This window comes from Heptranchias perlo, chromosome 2 (genome assembly GCF_035084215.1).
Source record: "Heptranchias perlo isolate sHepPer1 chromosome 2, sHepPer1.hap1, whole genome shotgun sequence".
NCBI lineage: Eukaryota > Metazoa > Chordata > Chondrichthyes > Hexanchiformes > Hexanchidae > Heptranchias > Heptranchias perlo.
The window spans coordinates 133288309-133307115 of record NC_090326.1 but is presented as its reverse complement, the minus strand read 5'-3'; the positions used below and the strand labels follow the sequence as shown (position 1 = coordinate 133307115).

General features: G+C 43.3%; 1 protein-coding gene across 1 annotated transcript in view; it reads right to left on the bottom strand.

Annotated features, from left to right (window-relative positions):
* Nucleotides 1-8300: 8300 nt before the first annotated feature.
* Nucleotides 8301-18807, bottom strand: part of LOC137344200 (patched domain-containing protein 3-like) — a 39043-nt gene continuing 28536 nt past the window's right edge. Inside the window, exon 5 of the mRNA XM_068007167.1 lies at nt 8301-14469. Within this exon, the coding sequence (XP_067863268.1) occupies nt 12809-14469 (1661 nt within the window). The 3' untranslated portion in view covers nt 8301-12808. The remainder of the gene's footprint in view (nt 14470-18807) is intronic.

Genomic DNA, 18807 nt, shown 5'->3' with positions numbered 1-18807 from the left:
CTGCGTACAGTTTTGGTCTCCTTATCTAAGGAAAGATATACTTAGAGTTTAGAAGAATGAGAGGTGATCTAATTGAGACATAAAAGATTATGAGGGGGCTTGACAGGGGAGATGCTGAGAGGCTTCCCATGGCTGGAGATTCTAGAACTAGGGGGCATAGTCACAGGATAAGGGGTCTGCCATTTAAGACTGAGATGAGGAGGAATTTCTTCACTCAGAAGGTTGTGAATCTTTGGAATTCTCTACCCTAGAGGGCTGTGGATGCTGAGTCATTGAATTTATTCAAATGTAAGGAATCTTACAACACCAGGTTATAGTCCAACTGTTTTATTGAATAAAACAACTGAATAAAACAGTTGGACTATAACCTGGTGTTGTAAGATTCCTTACATTTGTCAACCCCAGTCCATCACCGGCATCTCCACATCACGAATTTATTCAAGGCTGAGATAGACAGATTTCTGGACTCTAGGGGAATCAAGGGATATAGGGATTGGGCAGGAAAGTGGAGTTGAGGTCAAAGATCAGTTGTGATCTGATTAAATGGCGGAGCAAGCTCGAGGGCAATGTGGCCTACTCCTGCTCCTATTTCTTATGTTCTTGTGTGTCCAATTCTGGACACCACACTTTAGAAAGGATGTAAAGGCCTTAGAGAGGGTGCAGAAAAGATTTACTAGAATGTGTGTGGACAACACAGTGTGAATGGAGAGTTTGGTAAGTGTGGGAGTTTAAGGGCTAATCTCTTTAAAATCTAGTGCATATTGCTTTCAACTGTTTAAGTTCAATTGCTATCAACTGTTTAAGTTCAGTTTTAAAGTTTAAATTTTTAAGTTTCTGTCAGGCTTTAGCAGAGAGAGTTGCTGTAGCAAGTTAATTGGTTAGCTAGATTAAACTGGTACTTGAAGGTGGGGCAGGCCTGACTCATCTGAGTCACAAACTGTAGAAATACAGGGGCCTGTCAGTGCGAACATCACGGTGTGAATGGAGAGTTTGGTAAGTGTGGGAGTTTGGTGAAGTGGGGGAAGGAGGTGCTGCTTTGCCTTGCTTTTCCTAACTTTTTCCCCAGAGCAGCAGTGGACCTGAGAGTAGAAGACTGAGATTGGGGAATAAAAGCAGCAGCAGACCTGCAATAAGAGACAACTACTGTGCGAGGTCGCAGGTGAGGCAGGAGAGTCTGAGAGGTGAGCACAGTATAAAAGGAGAGACCTAGAGAGGGAGGAGAGTCTGAGAGTCTAAGGCAAGTCATGGCAGCACAGCTCGCACCCGTGATATGCTCCTCCTGCACTATGTGGGAAGTCATGGACACTACCAGTTTCCCTGGCGACCATGTATGCAGGAAGTGTGTCCAGCTGCAGCTACTGGCTAACCGTCTTTCGGAGCTGGAGCTGCGGGTGGATTCGCTGTGGAGCATCTGCGATGCTGAGACTATTGTGGATAGCACGTTCAGTGAGGTGGTCACACCGCAGAGTGTGCTGAGAGTTCGGTACGTGTGGGAGTTCGGTGAAGTGGGGGAAGGAGGTGCTGCTTTGCCTTGCTTTTCCTAACTTTTCCCGCAGAGCGGCAGTGGACCTGAGAGTAGAAGACTGAGATTGGGGATTAAAAGCAGTAGCAGACCTGCAACAAGAGAAAACTACTGTGCGACATCACAGGTGAGGCAGGAGAGTCCGAGAGGTGAGCAGAGTATAAAAGGGGAGGCCTAGGCGGGAAGAGAGTCTAAGAGTCTAAGGCAAGTCATAGCAGCACAGCTCGCACCCGTGATATGCTCCTCCTGCACTATGTGGGAAGTCATGGACACTACCAGTGTCCCTGGCGACCATGTGTGCAGGAAGTGTGTCCAGCTGCAGTTACTGGCTAACCGTCTTTCGGAGCTGGAGCTGCGGGTGGACTCGCTGTGGAGCATCCGTGATGCTGAGACGATCGTGGATAGCACGTTCAGTGAGGTGGTCACACCGCAGGTAAAGATTACGCAGGCAGAAAGGAAATGGGTGACCGCCAGGCAGAGTAAAAGGACGAGGCAGGTAGAGCAGGAGTCCCCTGGGGCCATCTCACTCTCAAACAGATATTCTGCTTTGGATACTGTTGGGGGAGATGGCTTATCAGGGGAAAGCAGCAAGAGCCAGGTTCGGGGCACCACGGGTGACTCTGCTGCACAGGAGGGGAGGAAGAAGAGTGGCAGGGCTATAGTGATAGGGGATTCCATTGTAAGGGGAACAGATAGGCGTTTCTGCGGCCGCAAACGTGACTCCAGGATGGTATGTTGCCTCGCTGGTGCCAGGGTCAAGGATGTCTCGGAGCGGCTGCAGGGCATTCTGGAGGGGGAGGGTGAACAGCCAGTAGTCGTGGTCCATATTGGTACCAACGACATAGGTAAGAAAAGGGATGAGGTCCTGCAAAGCAAATTTAAGGAGTTAGGAGATAAATTAAAAAGCAGGACTTCAAAGGTAGTGATCTCAGGATTACTACCGGTGCCACGTGCTAGTGAGTATAGGAACAGGAGAATAGACAGGATGAATGCGTGGCTGCAGGGATGGTGTAGGAGGGAGGGATTTAGATTCCTGGGACATTGGGACCGGTTCTGGGGAAGGTGGGACCTGTACAAGCGTGACGGGTTACACCCGAGCAGGACCGGGACAAATGTCCTCGCGGGGGTGTTTGCTAGTGCTGTTGGGGAAGGTTTAAACTGGAGTGGCAGGGGAATGGGAACCTGAGCGGGGAGTCAGAAGGGAATAAAGTTGAGAGCAGCAAGAGAGGGGAAGACCCAGGGGAAATCTACAATACAAATAGTACAAACAGTTGTTCAAGAACAAGTGAAAGGGAAAAGCATAGAGCAGTGGAAAGAAAGTGTACTTTAGGTACTTTAGGCACGACAGATAAAATGAAAACTAGAAGGCGTAAGGCGATTAACCCAGCATCAAAGCTGTGGCAGGGGGTTGGGAACATGAGCAGGGAGACAGAGGAAAGCGTATCAGGAAGGGACAGAAGGTATGGAGTAAAAGGTAAAGTGTTAAAAAAGGAAAAAGCAGGAACTAAGTGTCACAAAACATATTTGAAAGTTCTTTATCTGAATGCACGTAGCATTCGTAACAAAATGGACGAGTTAATGGCACAAATAACGACGTATGGGTATGATCTTGTGGCCATTACAGAAACATGGCTGCAGGGTGACAACGACTGGGAATTAAATATGCCAGGGTATTTAACAATCAGGAAGGACAGGCAGGAAGGAAGGGGAGGTGGGGTGGCTAGGTTAATAAAGGAAGAAATCACTGATACAGAGAAAAGATATTGGGACAAAGGATCAGGATAATGAAACAGTTTGGGTAGAGATAAGGAATAATAAGGGGAAAAAACACTAGTGGGCGTAGTATATAGGCCTCCTAATAGTTGCAACTCTGCTGGAAGAAGTATTAATCAGGAAATAGTCGGGGCATGTAATAAGGGAACAGCTATAATTATGGGGGATTTTAACTATCATATTAACTGGACAAATCAAATTGGGCAGGGCAGCCTTGAGGAAAAGTTTATTGAGTGTATTAGGGATGGATTTCTTGAGCAGTATGTAACTGATCCTACAAGGGGGCAAGCAACCTTGGACCTGGTCCTGTGTAATGAGCCAGGATTAATTAATAATGTCCTAGTTAAGGATCCCCTTGGAATGAGTGACCATAACATGGTTACATTCCATATCCAATTAGAGGGTGAGAAGGTTGGTTCTCAAACAAGCGTACTGAGCTTGAATAAAGGAGACTATGATGGTATGAGAGTGGAATTGCTTAAAGTGGACTGGGAAAATAGATTAAAGGGTAAGACGGTACATGAGCAGTGGTGTTCATTTAAGGAGTTATTTTACAACTTTCAAAAAATATATATTCCACTGAGGAAAAAAGGGTGTAAAAGAAATAACAGCCATCCGTGGCTAAGTAAAGAAATTTAAAAACAAGGACATATAAGGGAGCCAAACTTAGTGGGAGGATAGAAGATTGGGAAGTCTTCAAAAGACAGCAAAAAGTAACGAAAGGATTGATTAAGAAAGGGAAGATAGATTGTGAAATAAATTAGCAAAAAATATAAAAACAGATAGCAAGAGTTTCTACAGTTATATAAAAAGAAAAAGGGTGGCTAAGGCAAACGTAGGTCCCTTAGAGGATGAGACCGGAAAATTAATGGTGGGAAACATGGAGATGGCAAAAATGCTGAACAAATATTTTGTTTCAGTCTTTATGGTAGAGGACACTAAGAAAATCCCAACACTGGACAAACAGGGGGCTCTAGGGGGGGAGGAGCTAAATACGATTAAAATGACTAAGGAATTGGTACTCAGTAAAATAATGGGACTCAAGGCAGATAAATCCCCTGGACCTGATGGCTTACATCCGAGGGTCTTGAGGGAAGTGGCAGTAGGGATTGTGGATGCTTTGGTAATAATTTTCCAAAATTCTCTGGACTCAGCAAAGGTCCCGGCAGATTGGAAAACTGCTAATGTAACACCCTTATTTAAAAAGGGTAGTAGGCAGAAGGCTGGAAATTATAAACCAGTTAGCCTAACATCTGTGGTGAGTAAAATTTTGGAGTCTATTATTAAGGAGACAGTAGCGGAACATTTGGATAAACATAATTTAATAGGACAAAGTCAGCATGGCTTTACGAAGGGGAAGTCATGTCTGACAAATTTGCTTGAGTTCTTTGAGGACATAACGTACAGGGTGGATAAAGGGGAACCAGTGGACGTAGTGTATTTAGACTTCCAGAAGGCATTCGACAAGGTGCCACATAAAAGATTATTGCTCAAGATAAAGAATCACTGGATTGGGGTTAATATTCTGGCATGGGTGGAGGATTGGTTATCTAACAGGAAGCAGAGAGTTGGGATAGATGGTTCATTCTCGGACTGGCAACCAGTGGCCAGTGGTGTTCCGCAGGGGTCGGTGCTGGGTCCCCAACTCTTTACAATCTATATTAACGATTTGGAGGAGGGGACCGAGTGTAACATATCAAAGTTTGCAGATGATACAAAGATGGGAGGGAAAGTGGAGAGTGAGGAGGACATAAAAAACCTACAAGGGGATATTGACAGGCTGGGTGAGTGGGCGGAGATTTGGCAGATGCAATACAATATTGGAAAATGTGAGGTTATGCACTTTGGCAGGAAAAATCAGAGAGCAAGTTATTATCTTAATGGCAAGAAACTGGAAAGTACTGCAGTACAAAGGGATCTGGGGGTCCTAGTGCAAGAAAATCAAAAAGTTAGTATGCAGGTGCAACAGGTGATCAAGAAGGCCAACGGAACGTTGGCTTTTATTGCTAGGGGGATAGAATATAAAAACAGGGAGGTATTGCTGCAGTTATATAAGGTATTGGTGAGTCCGCACCTGGAATACTGCATACAGTTTTGGTGTCCATACTTAAGAAAAGACATACTTGCTCTCGTGGCAGTACAAAGAAGGTTCACTCGGTTAATCCTGGGGATGAGGGGGTGGACATATGAGGAGAGGTTGAGTGGATTGGGACTCTACTCATTGGAGTTCAGAAGATTGAGAGGCGATCTTATTGAAACATATAAGATTGTGAAGGGGCTTGATCGGGTGGATGCGGTAAGGATGTTCCCAAGGATGGGTGAAACTAGAACTAGGGGGCATAATCTTAGAATAAGGGGCTGCTCTTTCAAAACTGAGATGAGGAGAAACTTCTTCACTCAGAGGGTGGTGGGTCTGTGGAATTTGCTGCCCCAGGAAGCTGTGGAAGCTACATCATTAAATAAATTTAAAACAGAAATCGACAGTTTCCTAGAAGTAAAGGGAATTAGGGGTTACGGGGAGCGGGCAGGAAATTGGACATGAATTTAGATTTGAGGTTAGGATCAGATCAGCCATGATCTTATTGAATGGCGGAGCAGGCTCGAGGGGCCGATTGGCGTACTCCTGCTCCTATTTCTTATGTTCTTATGTTCTTAATGGTTCCAGGGATGAGGGACTTCAGTTACATGGATAGAGTAGTGAAGCTGGGGTGTTCTCCTTAGAGCAGAGAAGGTTGAGAGGAGATTTGATAGAAGTGTTTAAAATCATGAAGAGTTTAGATGAAGTGAATAAAGAGAAACTGTTCCCATTGGCGGAAGGGTCGAGAACCAGAGAACACGGATTTAAGGTGATTGGCAAAAGAACCAAAGGCAACACGAGGAAAAACTTTTTTATGCAGCAAGTAGTTATGATCTGGAATGTGCTGCCTGAAAGGGTGATGAAAGCAGATTCAATCGTGGCTTTCAAAAAGGAATTGGATAAATACTTGAAGGGAAAAAAGTTGCAGGGCTTTGGGGAAAGTGCAGGGGAATGGGACTAACTGGATTGCTCTTGCAGAGAGTCGGCACAGGCTCGATGGGCCGAATGGCCTTCTTCTGTGCTGTAACCATTCCATGATTCTATGATTCCTTCTCCTTGTTGCCTTTCTCATATGTGCTCCTAGCTTGCATTCACCTTCAGCTGCAGAGCTACTTGCATGCCAAATACTAAAAGCAGCAGGCTATAGATAGAGCTAAGTGGTTTCAAATTCAATCGATCAAAGCAAAGATCTGTAGCCCTACCACATCCAGTCAAAAATTGTGGTGGTGCACCGACAACTAACAGGAGGAGGAGGCTCCATGAACATCCCCAGCCTCAACTATGATGGATCCCAGAATTACTGCAAGACAAGGCTGCAGTGTTTGCAAAAACCTTCATCCAAAAATGCTGAGTGGCTGATCCTACTCAGCCTTCTCCAAAAGTGCCCACCATCACTGATATCAAGTGTACACCCAATTCGATTCACTCCATATGACAGAAAAGAAGCAGCAAAGTGTACCGGACACACTAAAGGCTGTGGGCCCTAACAACATTCCAGCAATATTGCTGAAGACCTGTGCACCAGAGCTAGCTACTTCCCTTGCAAAGCTGTTCCAGTAGAACTGTGACAGTGACATCTACCCAACAATGTGGATAATTGCCGGGGTATACCCTATCCACAAAAAAACAGAATAAATCTAACCCAGCCAATTACTGTCCCACCAGGCTCCTCCCAATCATCAATAATGTGATGGAAGGAGTCATCAACAGTGCCATCAAAGGACACTTACTCACCAATAACTGTTTACCGACACTCAGTTCAGGTTCCATCAGAAGCGCTCAGCTCCAGACTTCATCCCATCTTTTACCAGACATGAACTCAAAAGCTGAATGCCAGAGGAGAGTTGAGAGTATTTGCCCGCGTCGTTAAGGTAGCACGCGGCCAAGTATGGCACTGAGGAGACCCAGTAAAACTGAAGTCAATGGGAGTCAACAGGAAAATCCTCCTGTTTTTAGAATCATACTTAACACAAAGGAAGATGGATGTTGAAGTTGGAGGCCAGATATTACAGCCCCAGGAGACCACTGTAGGAGTTCCTCAGGGAAGCATCCTCAGCCCAACCGTCTTCAGTTACTTCATCAATGAGCTTCCCTCCATCACTTAGATCAGAAATAGGGTTGTTCACTGATGATTCCATAATGTTCAGCTACATTCACAACTCCTCCAATAATGAAACAGCCCATGTCCGTTTACAGCAGGACCTGGACAACATCCAGGCTTCGGCTAACAAGTGGTAGGTAATATTCACACCACTTCTACCTTAAACAAGTGAAAGCCCAACCATCTCCCCTTGACCTTCAATGGTACCACCATTGCTGAGTCCTCCACCATCAACATCTTGGGTGTCACCATTGACCGGTACCGAAGTGGACCAGTCATATCAACACCATGGTTACAAAGTCTCTCCAGCATCACCAAGGATCAAGTCAGGAGTGTGATGGAATACTCACCACTCACCTGGATGGGTGCAACACCCAAGAAGCACGGTACTATCCAGGACAGAGCAGTTTGCTTGATCAGTGCCCCGACCACTGGACTCAATATTCACTTCCTCCTCACTGCGGCTGCGGTACGTACAATCCACTGGATGCATTGCGTTGAATCAGCAAGGTTACTTCAACAGCACCTCTCTCCACTGCAACCTCTACCACGAAGAAATCAATGGAATGAAAATCGGGCGGATTTTGCCAGATTACCACCCATGGAGTGAAGATGAAAATTTACCCCGATGAATTTTCTTTGTAATTTATTTTTGTATCATTGCAGTGAAGCCATACTCTCTATTTGAAAGAAATGTTTTCAGATGGTATTTGGCAATAAAAGTAGTATCACACTGCAACCTGTTCTGCTGACTATTGCATGCATTACCTGTTGTAACAGGGTTCATAGCTCATCTTTTTAGGCCCTCACACCCGTAATGGACACAGTTATGTGAAAACGAAGACAATTTTTATTGTTACATAAGAAAAGCATGTTATCATTCAGCGCAGGCCAAGCCACAAGTCATGTTGTATATTAATCTGAAACACAATTTAGGAAGCAATCTCAATAACCCACTCAATTAAGTACGTTTCAGCAGAGTCCATTGTGTGCAAAGTTAAGCAAGCAAACTTGAATCAATTACTTCTATTTCATGAAGAGTAAAGAAAGAAGTTACATTTAAACGATGCCTTATCACATCCTCAGGATGTCTGGACTTGCTTTACAGTCAATGGATTACTTTTGAAGTGCAATTGTTGTCAGGTGGGAAAACTCAGCAGACAATTTCCACACAGAAAGGTCCTACAAACAGCAAATGAATCAATAGGCAGATAATCAGTTTTGGTGGTGTTGGTTGAGGAAGGGACGTTCGCCAAGACTTTCAGTATCCTCCCATTTATTGTGTATTCCCTTGCCTTGTTTGCTCTCCCCAAATGCATTACCTCACACTTCTCCGAATTGAACTCCATTTGCCATTTTTCTGCCCATCTGACCAGTACATTGATATCTTCCTGCAGTCTACAGCTTTCCTCCTCACTATCAACCACACAGTCCAACTTTGTGTCATCCGCAAATTTCTTAATCATGCCCCCTACGTTTAAGTCCAAATCGGTAATGTATACCACAAAAAGCAAAGGACCTAGTACCGAGTCCTGCGGCACCCCATTGGAAACAGCCTTCCAGTTGCAAAAACACCCGTCGACCATTACCATTTGCTTCCTGCCACTGAGCCAATTTTGGATCCAAATAGCAACATTCCCTTGGATCCCATGAGCCTTTACCTTCTTGACCAATATGCCTTGTGGGACCTTGTCAAATGTCTTGCTAAAATCCATGTAGACTACAACAATTGCGCTATCCTCACCAATCCTCCTTGTCACCTCCTCAAAAAATTCAATCAAGTTAGTCAGACACGGCCTCCCCTTAACAAATCCGTGCTGACTGTCCTTGATTAGTCTGTGCCTTTCTAAGTGACAGTTTATCCTGTCCCTCAGAATTGATACTAATAATTTGCCCACCACCAAGGTTTGGCTGACTGGCCTGTAATTACTCAGCCTATCCTTTGTTCCCTTTTTAAACAATGGTACAACGTTAGCAGTCCTCCAATCCTCCGGCACTACGCCTGTATCCAGTAAAGTTTGGAAAATGATTGTTAAAGCCTCCGCTATTTCCTCCCTGGCGTCTTTTAACAGCCTGGGATACATTTCATCTGGCCCTGGTGATTTATCCACTTTCAAAGACGCTCATCCCCTTAACACTTCCTCTCTCACTATGTTTATCCCATCCAATATTTCACACTCCTCCTCCTTAACTTCAATCCCTGCATCATCCCTCTCCTTTATGAAGACAGATGCAAAGTATTCATTAAGAACCATACCCACATCTTCCGCCTCCACACATAGTTTACCTTTTTGGTCTCTAATAGGCCCTACTCTTTCCTTAGTTATCCTCTTTCTCTTAATGTATTTATAAAACATCTTTGGGTTTCCTTTGCAATCTCCTTTGCAACCTCTTCCCACTGGCGGCGGAGGTGTTGCCTGGAGGACACACTGCACTCCAGGGGGGAACAGGATCTCCCTCCTCATGACCACCATCTGGATCAGAGCCTCCAAAGTGACATCAGAGATCCTGGGGTCCCGATCTAGAGTCATAGAGTCATAGAGTTATACAGCACGGATAGAGGCCCTTCGGCCCATCGTGTCCGTGCCGGCCATCAAGCCCAGTCTAATCTAATCCCATATTCCAGCATTTGGTCCGTAGCCTTGTACGCTATGGCATTTCAAGTGCTCATCCAAATGCTTCTTGAATGTTGTGAGGGTTCCTGCCTCCACAACCCTCCCAGGCAGTGAGTTCCAGACACTAAAGAGAGCAGTAGGTCTTGCACCCACTGCTCTCTTTAGTAGTGTTCCCTGCTGTCCGCAGCAAGAGTACACCTCTCTTTAAGAGGTGCTGTCTGCTTTTAAGTGTCATCAGTCAAAACCGATTCCCCCCCACCCCCAAACAGGCGTGCAGCCAATGAATAGCTGGCTACACACCTGACTCATGATAATGAGCTGACAGCACCGATTTTACGTAGTCCCTTTAATGACAAAGCAATTAAGACAAAAAAATGTTTCGAGGCTCACAAACACATTGAGGATGTAACTTTCAATTACTGTCAGGTGTCAAACCAACTAGACTGTCAGGAAACCAGTAGGTTCAAGCTATTGCCACTTTGTCTGCCAAGGTGTGAAGTTTGTTAACATCCTAATTGCCAAACCACCACAAAAAAATCATTTGAACCTCAAAGGAAAGGACATCTCTGGTTTATGGGATACATTTTTAAGCGAATTTGATATTTGATATAATTTTACCTATTGCATTCACATTTAGGTAGTGTAGTCAGTTAATGCCCTGGCTGAGTGCCCTTGAGATCATGAGATCAATTCCCACCAGTATAAGTTATGAAATTGAATTCAATAAATCTGGTCATTTTATTTTTGTCGTAAAACCCTACTGGTTCATCGATATCCTTCAGGGAAAGAACTTGTCACCCTAACCTGTTCTGGCTTATATGCGACTCTTACTCTAGTCCTCACTATGTGGTTGACTCTTAATGTCTTCTAAAGTAGCCGATCAAGCCACTCAGTTGTACAATCATTACATCGAAGGAGGTTCACTATTACCTTTCAGGGTGAGTAGAGATGGGCAATAAATCTGGCCTTGCCAGTGTCCCACCTGAGAAAATGTTTTAAAACTCCAAAGTACACCTATAAAATTATTATTTGAACATCTGTATCCTAAGTGCAATACTCACTGCACGTTATGAAAAACTTTCTCATTCTTCTTCATATCTGCTTCATTATGTACAAACTTTTCGATTTGAAGGTTTACTATAAAAATATTTATATTTTACATAAAAAGTGCTGGGAGAGTAAAATTTTTTTGATTGAGGAACCAAGATGAAGAGCCTAGCCAAATGATAGAGGGCATGCTAAAATTGAAAAGAGTAGTAGAAAATAAATAAATCAAGAAGTACTGGTTAGGTGTTATCAACCTGGGATTTTTCAAACCTGTAGGGGGAAAGAAAAACTGAGGAAACTAAAAAGCTCCACAGCTTTGAGATCCTGAGAAAATATAAATAAGCAGAATGAGCAGATTTCAACACAGTGGGAATGTAGGGAGGACGACCACATAGCCTATTTGTGTTTTAAGAAGAACAAGTTGTTTATAAATAAGTATTTATTAATGAACTAAGTGAAAAGATAGAGAGCCACATATCCAAGTTTGCCGAAGACACAAAGAAAGACAGCGTTGTAAGCAGTGTAAATAGAAGCATAAAAGTACAGAGAGATATTAATAGATTAAGTGAATGGGCAAAACTGTGGCAAATGGATTTCAATGTAGGCAAATGTGAGGTCATCCACTTTGGACATAAAAAGGATAGATCAGAGTACTTTCTAAACGGTGAAAAGCTTGAAACAATGGCGCTCCAAAGAGAATTAGGGGTCCATGTGCATAGATCATTAAAATGTCATGGACAGGTACAGAAAATAATCAAAAGAGCTAATGGAATGCTGGCCTTTATATCTGGAGGGCTAGAATAAAGGGGGTAGAAGTTATGTTACAACTATACAAAGCCCTGGTTAGACCGCACCTGGAGTACTGTGTTCAGTTCTGGGCACCGCACCTTAGGAAGGATATATTGGCTTTGGAAGGAGTGCAGCGTAGATTTACTAGAATGATACCTGGACTTCAAGGGTTAAATTATGAGGAGAGATTACACAAACTAGGCTTGTATTCCCTGGAATTTAGATGATTAAGGAGTGATTTGATTGAAGTTTTCAGGATATTAAAGGGAACTGATAGGGTAGATAGAGAGAAACTACATCCGCTGGATGGGGAGTCTAGGACTAGGGGACGTAGCCTAAAAATTAGAGCCAGGACTTTCAGGTGTGAAGTTAGGAAACATTTCTACAGGCAGAGGGTGGTAGAAGTTTGGAACTCTCTTCTGCAAATGGCAGTTGATGCTAGCTCAAGTATTAATTTTAAATCTAAGATTGATAGATTTTTGTTAACCTAAGGTATTAAGGGATATGGGGCTACGGCGGGTATATGGAGTTAGGTCACAGATCAGCCGTGATCTCATTGAATGGCGGAACAGGCTCGAGGGGCGAAATGGCCTACTCCTGTTCCTATGTTCCCATGTTCCTATGCAATTGGAAGTTGGCCCTTTACAACAGTTAATTCTTTTTGACATATAAGGGCTTGTTCAGACTTTTGGTTAGGGTGTTTATTTTCTTTGTCAATATCTCAATTTATGCAAGTAATGACAATATTATAGAACTTTGGGAAAAAAGAGGATGGTCCCAAGTAAGTTCTTTCTTTCTTTAAGTCCTGGGCTCACAGTTAAGAAAAGAAAGTGTTAATAAAGTTGCTACAGATCTTCTTGATCTAATAGAACAGGCACTTGCTGCTATCTTTCTAGCAGTTCACAGGAAATGGCTCCATTTACTTTGCTATGATGAACATACTGATGGATGTGGGCATTTCTGCTCTGGCTCCTCTCTTTACTGTTTTCAAGTGCATGTGATGGACCACTATTCTGTTTGCCACAAACTTGATAAAATGTCAGCAACACTGGCATAAATACAATGCCATGAACCGCACCAAAAAATATGACAAGAAACATGATCTTAAAAAATGTCCTGAATATGTAACTTTCTGCAACAGACAACACAACAACACCCAGTATTGTTGAAAGAGCCCCCTGAATAATTGGATAGCCAAGAGTGTACAGCACATCAATAGCTCGCCCGTTGGCACTTGTTTTATCATTTGAAACAAATGCATAGGAAATATGAGCTGTAAAGTCCACAGAAAAACCGATACAAATGACCAGATTAATCATTGATATAGAATCTAGATTGACACCCCAGAAAGCCATAAAACCAGCCACACCCACTAAAACTGATGCAATAGCAAATGTTACCCATAAAGAACAAACTGGATTAGGTATCAATAGTAAAGAAATTACCAACATGGCAACAGTTGCTATAATTATATTCTGGATTGTGTTGATCACTATCACAAGAAATTGATCAAAGTAGATGAATGCAGGATGATACACTAGTAAAGGGATTCTACATTCCTTTGCCAAGTTTCTTAATTCAACCAGCATGTTTTTTTGATCAAATGAATCACTGGCATTCGCAATTTGAATGAAAAACCGTGACGCTCTAATGCTCATATAATCTTCTGAGAGCTCAATGTCTTGTTTAAATGAAGGGACATACTGAAACAACTTAGATAAATTTCCTATGAATGTATTTTTCTCCCTTATATCTGTAGAGGCGATTTCAGAAAGGTGAATGTATGAACGAAGCCAGGACTCTGACAGCTCACGATCTACATATGAGTTGTTTTCCAATCTGCCCATACAGGTTTCAATTTCGTCCTGAACGGTGGAATTCCAATACTCCACAGATTCAGTGACAGAAACCATGACTCGTGGTCCATACTCTGAGAAAAAATCACTTTCATCGTCATAGAATTTAATCACATATGAATCATCAAAGGCCAGATTTCTGAGATCTATTCCTTCTTTGATCTGTAAACAGCCATAAATACTGACGGCCAAATATCCTAAATACAGGACCACCACAGTTGCCTTGGTCCATCGATTTGTAAGAAATGGACCATAATATTTCTTAAAGAAGAAATAAACTGGATGTTCTGATTCTGCACCTGATTCCTGATCGTAAGCCCCACCTACACAACACATTGCATGGAATTTAGATTCTTCTGGTTTATGATTTTCTTCAACCTTTCTGAATGTCAGCCAATGCCTGTTACTGGCTTCTCTTCTCCCATTCAATGCGAGAACAGCTCCAAAAAATGTAATGTTGTAAATGAAGCAGAACAGAACAGTTGTACCTGTGTAAACACAAAATGACTGCACAGATCGAAAAGGTGTCAAGACGCCAATATAAAAGGCTAAAACATCAGTCAGAGTGGTGATTGTGATGGAAACAGCTGCTTCAGCGTATGTCTCTGCTAGGCGATCTTCAACTTTATCATGAACTTTTGTCTTTTGCCAGCTGGAGAGCATAATGAACATATCGTCTACACCGATACCTGCAGATTAGAAGTGTAACATATGACAAATCAGTCATTACGTTGTTAAGCTTTTAATATTTTCAGTGTAGTGTTCTAGTAATTTAATTCAAGAATATTTCTATAAAGAAAAGCACTACCATGACTTTCTTTTTGAGCTCATGCTATGTAGCCAAATATACAATAGATTGGCAGACGGCTGTATAGTGCAGTGTTTCTTACTGTTATTGAGTGTAGGTGCAAAGTTTGATAACTACAAGAGCACAGTGACACAAGCTGAGGACAGAATCTATTTTTACACAACTAACGGTTGCAATACTTTCTTTTGTTCCTTAAAATTGCTACATCATACTTTCTGCTGTTGTTAATACCTGTGAATGGATAATCCATTAGTAAACAATTTTTCATGGATGTTCCTGCCAGAATTCTGTTAGGAATAAAGTTAATTGAAGAAAATTATTACAGCCTATTGAAATGAAGGACAGACTGAATCAACTTAAAGCAGCCAGGAATTGAACTATTTTCCAGCAATCTTTCAAGAGAGATTTGATCCTTTTGTAATCTTGTGAGAGGAATGCATCCATGTTTTTTGCCTCTCCCAGGAGATTACGTGCTGCGGGGGGTGGAGGGAGTGCCTAGTCATGATGTTCCAGCCATTTTGGTGTATGGTGCAGGCTTGATGGACCATCTTGTCTTTTCCTGACCATCAATTTTGTGTGTTCGCATGTCCTTGCCCTTCATGTGATCTGCAGGAATAGTCAGGAAGGGAGGACTGTGCCTCTACTCTAGTGATAAGTTTGCATCTGTATTTCTTAATAGTGTAATGGGGAAACAGAGGTCTTAGTGTGGTCTGCTGACATCTGGGGCTATATATTCCTCTGGATGACAACTAAAGAGAAATCGTTGAACTAAACTGTCATTAGCTTATAATGAGTTTCGTAACAACTTTTTTTCTTAACTTTATACACAAAGGAAAATAGCTCCTGGATAGCTGCACCTTTGTTTAAAAATTAACATCATGTCTGACTTGATGACAATATTGCCTTTTCAAATTGTTTCAAAGTAGAGGAAAGTAGTAACTGCTTATGCAAAATGGTTCAGAAAAAATGTCCCCCATTTTAGCAAGTGTTTAACAAACACTTAACAATTTTTTTTCTTTCTGCTTTCATTATTTACATATCAGCACTGTCCCTCACAAGGGAATTTATGTAAACAAATTTTCTCACCAGTTTATGCACTCCAACTTTTTTGTAATGGTTTACACCATGAGGAAAATATAGGCCCATATCCTTCAATCTCTTTGCTCTCTCCATCTAATTGCCTCTTGAACCCATTTATATTGGCTGCTTAAGTGGCCTCCTCTGGCAACTTATTCCACATCTCTATAACACTTTGAATGAAAAAGACCTGCCTGATTTGCCTTCTTACTCCTAACTTCACTAATTTTTATTTGTGTCTCCTGGGATTTGAAGCCTTCAACATAGTAACAAATAAACCCAGATTAATTTTGTCAACTCTCTTCATAATCCTGAAAAATTCAATTAGATCACCTCAAATATTTCTCTTTTCTAAAGAAAATAAGTTTTATCACTTTGTGGCTCACCCCTGTTGTACCTCAAGGGTAAATAATATCCTTCCTTTGATTAGGTGACCAGAATTGCACATGTCACTTCAAATAGGGTCTTACAATGTCTTACTTGGCAACAATGTAACTTTTTTGATTTCCATTGTAGCACCTGCTATCTGGTACCTTAGTTTAGTTTTTACTGTAACTAGGTACTATGTTGATGGCTTAATAAATCTATCCACTACACAAGTACGAATTCAAATTGTTTCTCAAACAACAATCTCTTAAATGAAGATTATTGCTACCATGGACCATAGAATCAAAGAATCATAAAATGTTATAGCATAGAGTGAGAGAGGTCATTTGGCCCATCACACCTGTACCAACTGTCTGGGATTTTTTTCTGTATACCCCTTCCCCATACGGATTTTAATTTTTTGGTTTTCAAATATTTATCTACTTACCTTATAAAACTTTAATAGATTCTGCTTCCACTGCTGTTTCCATAGGGCATTCCATGTCCTAACAACCCTCTGCTTAAAAAGAATTATCCGAACCAGTCCTTTAATTCTTTTGATAATGATCTTAAATTTAGAACCTCTTGTTGCCAATTCACCGACCAGTGGAAGCGTTATTTATTATTTCATAAAGGTGGTTTAATATGCATCAGTAGGTTCTATAAGCTGCCTCATTCCAGAATTGAGTGCCTACCATTTTGAAAATGCTTTGACAAAGCAATCCTTTTGATAAAGCAAAATGGCTAATGTGGCTATGTCAGCCCAACGTGTTGGTACGTTGACTCGCAAATCTAGACTACTTGGTTAGAAAGGGGATTTAGTAATAAGAGGTCTGCAATTAACAATAAAATGTGGAAAGTTCAGAGGGTCTGTGGGCCCGTTATTAGGAGGGAGGCGGGTTGCCAGCGGGGGGTCGACTGGGCGCGTGGGTAACCCGCCCAGTAAAATCGGTGGGTTCCCCACGCGATCATAAGTAAATTGAAGCCACTTACCTTGGCTTCCGGGTTTCGCGCTAGAAAGCTGCTCAGCAGGCGGACAGTGCACCCGCATCACAGGCTGTCAGCTGGAGGAGCCCTATTTAAAGGGGCAGTCCTCCACTGACTGATGCTGCAGAAAGGAGCCAAAATTACAGCATGGAGCAGCCCAGGGGGAAGGCTGCTCCCAGGTTTAATGATGCCTCACTCCAGGTCTTACTGGATAGGGTGAGGAGGAGGAGGAGGACAGAGATCTTCTCCCTGGCAGACAGGAGGAAGTGGCCTGCCTCTGCCACCACGAAGGCCTGGCTTGAGGTGGCAGAGGAGGTCACCAGCACATATCACGCACCTGCATACAGTGCAGGAGGCGCTTCAATGACCTAAGTAGGTCAGCTGAAGTGAGTACACTTACTCATTCCCCTACACTCCGTCTGCCACATCACCACCCCCACCCCACATCTCCTTCTGCACTGCCAACACTACTCTATCACATTACTCCTAACACCCACTGAACCCTCATCCTCATCTTACCTGCACTTCCTCACCTCGCCAGTACTCATCCCACCACTACCACTCACCCCAATCCTCATACAATCTCATGGCTCTATCTCATACTCACCCTCGGATGCATCTCTTTCATGGTCAGCCTCACCCCACCTGCCACTACCTGTGCTGCAGCCACAGGGCATGCATCACATATGTGTAGTAGGAAGCGTAAGGCAAACGTGTCGTGAGCATGAAGGGGATGCACAAGGGTGTTTGAGGGTTTGTCATGGTTTTTACTTATATTTGATTTCTGATCAATTCACATTACATATTATATTGTCACCACTGTTGCCACATCTCGGCCATTCTTGACTGGCTTGTGCAATAATGCCCTTTCATGAGGTTCTCCAAGAACACCCTTGATGCCACCCATTGGGTCACCCTACAATGGGTGTATTTGTAGTTGCACGACTACTTTGTGCAGGTGCCTGTTGCACAGCACTGTGTTGTGTAGCTCCACATGGCGGAGGTGGACGGCATGCCTGGCGAGGCTGGTGATGTTGCTCATCCTCCAATGGAGTGATGAATGCAGCTATGGAACCCCCCCCCCAACCCATCCTGACGGTGTGAGTGTGAGGGGGTCCACAAAGTAGGTAAATGTGTTTGGACAGCAGAGTTTAGGGTATGATTTAATAATTTGGTGTATGGAGACAATGGTGTGGCAGGCAAAACTTTGTCTGAGGTGACAGAGTGCCCTGCTGCAATGAATGAGGGTTTACCCCGCACCTGTTAAATGGACCTCTGCAGCTGCCACTGGCTGCTGGCTGCAACACGTCTGTTTAAACAGGGAGTGTTTCCTCCAGCATGGGAAACACGCTCTGGGTTTTCCAAAATCCGAATCCTCCTAAAATCTCCAACTAATGAGGTCTGTAAACGACCTCAAGGGCTCAATTTTACCGGCGGGTTTCGTGTGCGTTTCCAGCGGGGGGGCCCCGAAAATCCCGATATCCAGGCACGTGACCGGATCGCGCCACGATCCCGCCCACTTCCGGGTTCCCCGATGACGTGCGGGGGTTCGTGCGTAGCCTCCGCTGGTGGGAATCCCGCAGGCAATTAAAGCCAGCGGGATGTCACTTGAGTGTATTTATTTTGCTTGTTCAGGTCATTAACTGACCTGATTAAGGGGCTGTGTGTGATTTTGGAGAAACATGGGACAGTGTCACACACTGGGGGAACAGTCCTAGTTGAACTGGACGTGTTGCAGCCGTCAGCCTGTGGCAGCTGCAAAGGTCCATTTGACAGGTGGGGGGGGGAG